The 5474-nt window shown below is 35.4% G+C and overlaps 1 protein-coding gene across 1 annotated transcript; it reads left to right on the top strand.

Annotated features, from left to right (window-relative positions):
* The first annotated feature begins 602 nt into the window (after positions 1 to 602).
* On the top strand, positions 603 to 2239 carry LOC115563276 (protein rolling stone). Its single transcript, XM_030386010.2, has 4 exons — positions 603 to 793; positions 866 to 1079; positions 1639 to 1942; positions 2006 to 2239. The coding sequence occupies exons 1-4, from the start codon at positions 677 to 679 to the stop codon at positions 2172 to 2174; spliced, it is 804 nt and encodes a 267-aa protein (XP_030241870.1). The 5' UTR covers positions 603 to 676; the 3' UTR covers positions 2175 to 2239.
* The last annotated feature ends 3235 nt before the right edge of the window (positions 2240 to 5474 follow it).

The raw sequence follows: 5474 nt of genomic DNA on the forward strand, positions 1-5474 counted from the left end.
AAATACAGCTATTTCTTCCTAATTAAAAAGCTCAAGACATAATCATCATTATTTATTTTCATATATAGTTTAAAAATTGATAAATCTTGCATATTACAAATATAGTTCGGTAGAAAAAAAAATTGTATTTTGATGAAAATGGAAACTCTTGCCATTTCTATAGCAGGGGACACAGTGTCGTGGTGCTGAGCCTTGTTTTTATATATAATGGCATTTTAATTGCGCGCTACAACTCAGCCAAGTGTCTCTCAATTAAAAGTGTCTGCTTGGCTCAAAAGGATGTCGTCGCCGTGGGATCTACGCCACGGTGAAGGACAAGCAGGATGATGGGCCGGGGCTAGGCTGTGCCACTAAAGTGGAAAGGGAAATGATGTCAGGCACATGTCGTAATTTGCCGCACAGCACATCAGGCTGCTTGGCCCCAGAGCGGGACCACAACGTGGCCCAGACCCAGGCCTAGGACCGTGCCCACCATCATGTAACTGTTAATTATGCAACGCAGATAAGAAGCTCGACAGACGTCTGAACAAAATGACAAAAAACTACATGTTTATGTGTGAATGCCACTTAAGTGGGCGCCCTTCACTTGTAGCTCTCGTAGCTGCCTGATTTGTCATTTCTATCAAATATTATGTTTTTTTTTATGTTGAAAATTTAAAATTGTAAATTTTATTCTATGGCCGAGATCATTGGTGGTATTTATCGCCAAGAACCAATCAGTTTTTGGAGTGAATTTGAGTGGAAGCATTTTGGCTGGCACCATAATGCGCGCGAGGATTTCTTTAAATCTCAAGTAAAAGAGTTTGGTCTTTCGTTTGCAATCTCACATAATATCATGCCTATGTTTATGTCTTTCAACACCTAGTGGCAAAGGTCAGAGAAATCGTACGGTTTTCTATTTTACCGTTGGTTTTTGGCTATCATTTTCGGCATTATTTTCCTTGTACACATTATCAAATACTTTGGTAAGGGATACTGGTTCATTTATTTCACTCATTGGGGATTTACGTTATGTGCCGTAACTACTCTAACTGGCGCTCTCTATGTGAGCACGTATCATGTAGCTCCAGCGAGAATGAGTAAGTATTTATTAAAACCCTGCACCCATTGGGGCGTCAGGGCTTATTGCTTTTGTGAAAACGTATGTAAGGAGCAGACGGAGGCGTGGCAGACCACATTTGATGTATATATTCTAGATCAGAGCGACGAGCTGTCTGTCCGCATGAACGTCGAGATCTTCAAAGATGTAGAGCCTAGAGTCATTTTATAGGCAGTACACTTTTATCCTATCATTTCGATGACTCATCTCGTATAGATTTTATCGACACTAATCGATAATTTGATATCGTTTTTAATGAGTAATTTGAGTGCTTTTCAACCTAGAGTCTTTAGATTCATTTTCATATTAATTTGAAGACTTCTCTCTACCGCACAACTTCGAAAAATAAGAGAAAAGATAGCTAGCATAAGAGGATCTCCTATTCGAGCAGTTTCGTCTAGAGCACGCTTCTTCTTTTTTATAATTCAAATTAGTGCAAACATTTGCTGCTGATATCCATCTGCTTTGTAATTATTTATTATTTGTATTTTAAATATATAACTTCGTATTGTTTCTTTCTATTTCCTATCATCGTATAGTTCGTCAAACTGCATTAGCTAACAGCTATTGGGTCAGTTCCATCACCAATCTGGTTATTTCGTATGCCATTAACCTATTGTATTGGCTAACTGTTTTTCCGTACGAAAAAACCGGAAACAGGCCCCTCAAAGTGAATACGTTCTTCAATATATGGTCGCATGTATTGCCCTCGTTGGTGAACACAATTGATCATATGGTTGTTGCACATCCAACTCGTGTGTTCCATTTCATTTATCCGCTTATTTTCGGTATGTTCTATGTGCTGTTTACAATAACCTTTTATTGCGTCGGTGGCACGGATCCGTAAGCATTGCGTATTTAATATTTATTGAAAATATGATTATTTTCAATCAAAAACTTTTGCAGCCTTGGCAGACGGTTTATCTATAAAGTCTTGGACTTCAGCACTAAGCCCTTGCAAGGGATCGTCACTGTTTGTATGATAATATGTATCCTGATGTCCTGTACGATCCTGCAGTACTTCTTTTATAGAATGCGGGTCGGTATTGCTCGTAAGATGAAAAGATTGCAGTAGTCCAACTATCTGATGAGACAAGTGAATAAATTTACCAGTATCAATAAATATATTTGTTGTTTTAATTGCATTTGAATTCTTTCAGTTCGAAGAGCTCTCAATATGTCTCTTCCATATTGTTTATGTGGCTGGCACGTGCTTTGCATGTCCTTCAAATGAAAACCGAATTCCAAACGTCCCCCACATTCGTATCTATATAGCACGATTTTCCCCGTTTCACCCTCCATTATGCAAAGCAAATTGTTGTGCTCCAGTCTGCTCTCGTTTGCTGCTGTGTATCACAATTTGTTTGCTTTTATTTTCAGTTTAGCTTTTCTCTGACTTTGTAATATGTTTTGGTAATTTTGTGACTTTTTTTAAGTTCAATATTTGAATTGAGTCACGAATTCAAAGCAAACTTAATTATATTTGCATATACAACAGAAATGTCAAGATCAAGTTGAATATTGAATTGAATTTGAATAACATTTGTTGAGAGGGAATTCAGCTTGGATATATATAATATAATAATAAGTTAATATACATCATGCGTAAATAAATCAAATATAGACTTTTATCTTAGACATAGAAGCTTAACTATATAATTTCAATTGCATCTATATAATTGCTTCAGCGTGAATGCTTTCAAAATCAATTAACATGAATATCCACCTATGATTATCTATCTATCTAACTATCTGCCTAGCTATCTCTATCTATAGTTTGCCATCTAGTTTATCGTAACCATCTTCCTTATTTTGTTTGTTAGCTTATGTATTTATTTTATGAAGCTCAAATATCTTGTGTATAATCTGTTTGTATATACCTCAGCCAAAATACATATAAATATATCTTCTTTATTTTTTTTTATTTTATTTATTTTTTATTAATCCGTTTTTTAGCTCATTATATAATTAATCCTCAATTACAGAGGCAAGCGCTACAAGTGCCTCTCAGGCTGACATAATATTGAGGTTCGTGTAAATGACATTATTGAAAAATTGATGCCACCCACCACAAGCAGGCAGAGTTTGTCAGAGTTGCTAAAGTTGCCAGAGGGAGATAGCGATAGAGGAGAAGAGAGAGAAGGCGTTGCCAATGGAGCCAGTGGCGTTCGCCATCAAGTAACTTAAGTGATTTCAATTCATACAAAATTTTACTGCTTTGCTGTTGAGTGCGGGTTGATGGATGCACAGTTATGAATCGGCTGCAGTTGCAATTGCGTATGGGAGGCTGGGGCGTGGCGCATTTAGGCAACACTGTGAGTGCAGCCACTTAGCCCAGTTAGTTGCAACTGGCTTGCAGTCGAAACATATCGAACGTTAACGTATTTATGACTGCACTTAACCAGACAGCCACCGAATGGGCGTGGCAAATGGAAGTGTGTGCGTGTGCTCACTTAAAGTTAGCATCTTAAACTGCCAACGTCTAACGCATTCTTCTGCTTCACCCCCGTTCTCATAGCTAACAAGGCGCAAAACATTTTAACATTTTTTAACTTTTCCGCCTTCTTGCATTCAATTTAATTTAACATTTTAGCATTTATATGTTTATTATAGTACGGCGAGCGACGTCGACGTCACTGTCGCTGCTGTTCATTGTGCATAAGAGGTTTTATGCTTGAAATGCGCATACGCTGCGTATACGTAATGTGCATTTTGTAGCAATACCTGGGGCATTTCATAAGGGTAACTGTTGGGGCAGAGTAACAGTTGGCCAGGTGCACGGAGGAATGGGGGAAGGGCCACTGAATGCCAGTTAAAAAACTACCACCACTATAAATTTGTGCACACTTACAACTCGACGCTCGTTCGACAACAACAACAACAACAATAACAACAACAACGGCAACAAGAACAACTGCAACTTAAATCTTAAGTAGCTCAACTTGTTTATTTATCGAAGCAGAAGTTAATGTATTACCGCGGCGGGCGGAGAGAGATCTGCAGGCACGAGCCAACGAGCATAAAAAGTGGAATGAAAAAATTTAAAAAAAAACATACATAAATAAATAAAAATAAAAACGCATCGTCATACAATTGTTATAGTCAAGTTATTCTTGCTGTGCTCTTAAATTGCTCAACGTGCAGCGTAAAGCAAATATTTATTCAAATAAAAATGTTTTTTACTCTCGTTAGTTTAAATAATTGTGCAATTTTTCCAGTGAAACATATGCCAAAATAACTGAGCTCAAAATGTATAAAAAAATATATATAAATAAATTTAAAAAAACTTAACTTTAATATGAAACTTTAACAATTCAACAAAAATAAACCCAAAATTAAATTTAAAAAAAATTGATCAAGAAAAAAAAAAACAAATTTAATTTGTTTTTAAGTAATTTTATAAATATTACAACAGACTTTTAATATGAATTCTTTGTAGATTATTTATATATTTTTTTAAAATATTTAAAATTGGAAATATGTTTTAATTTTTTTTTTTATTTTGTAATTTATTAAATTATGTACATATTTATATATTTTGCAAAATATTTTATCGAAAGCACAGTTATACTGAATCATTTATATTCCAAATATTTCTGACGGATTTATTTGTAAATTATTACTTCATAATCAAATACACAAAAAAGTAGTAAAATATTTTACAATAGGCAAAAACTATTTTGCATAATAATCCATTGTGATTTTTGTGAAAAAAAAAAAAAAATATATATATATATATATATATATATATATATATATTTATATATATATATGTGTATGTACATATATATTTGGCTTGGGGCCTACTGGAGCGGCACGAAACTTGATTCTTTAGAGTGCATTGAAGTGTTAAAATATGTATATGAAATTGATTGGCTGATTAAACCCACACACACACACACACACACATAGACACGCAGAGTACGCTCTTGTGGATATATCTATATATAATTTCCATTTAAAATCTACATACACATATAAACTTTTTGTTGACTTTAGGGGCTTTTGTTATTTCGAGCATGTGAGCGTGTATTGTCCTTGGTGTTTTCGTGTTGATTTGCTGCGGAAATGACGCAAATAACGCAGCAAATTTAAGCCAGTCACACACACAATTTACACACTCGCCTGAATCTACACCTTTTTCTGGGTTATTTATGACAACAACAACAATCAAGGCAGGCAACTAGGCAGCCAGGCAGCCAGCTGTTAACCGGCAACAGGATGTTTTATATTATGCCTGCAAAATAAGGCAGCGAGCGAGAGAGAGAGTGAGTGAACGAGTGTGTGTGTGTGTGAGAGAGAGAGAGACATCCGCACACAATAAAGGGATTTGCTGTTTTAATATTTTGCATACATTTATGTATTTTCCTTTGTT

The sequence above is a fragment of the Drosophila navojoa genome, chromosome 3 (genome assembly GCF_054131105.1).
Source record: "Drosophila navojoa isolate 15081-1374.11 chromosome 3, UAZ_NAV_1.0, whole genome shotgun sequence".
NCBI lineage: Eukaryota > Metazoa > Arthropoda > Insecta > Diptera > Drosophilidae > Drosophila > Drosophila navojoa.

Bases quoted from the DNA above. Each gene is read 5' to 3' on its own strand.
- LOC115563276 (XM_030386010.2), top strand. From the start codon at position 677: ATGGCCGAGATCATTGGTGGTATTTATCGCCAAGAACCAATCAGTTTT. The intron at 794-865 runs GTAAAAGAGTTT...TTCAACACCTAG, and splicing joins AGGATTTCTTTAAATCTCAA to TGGCAAAGGTCAGAGAAATC. The intron at 1,080-1,638 runs GTAAGTATTTAT...ATCATCGTATAG, and splicing joins TGTAGCTCCAGCGAGAATGA to TTCGTCAAACTGCATTAGCT.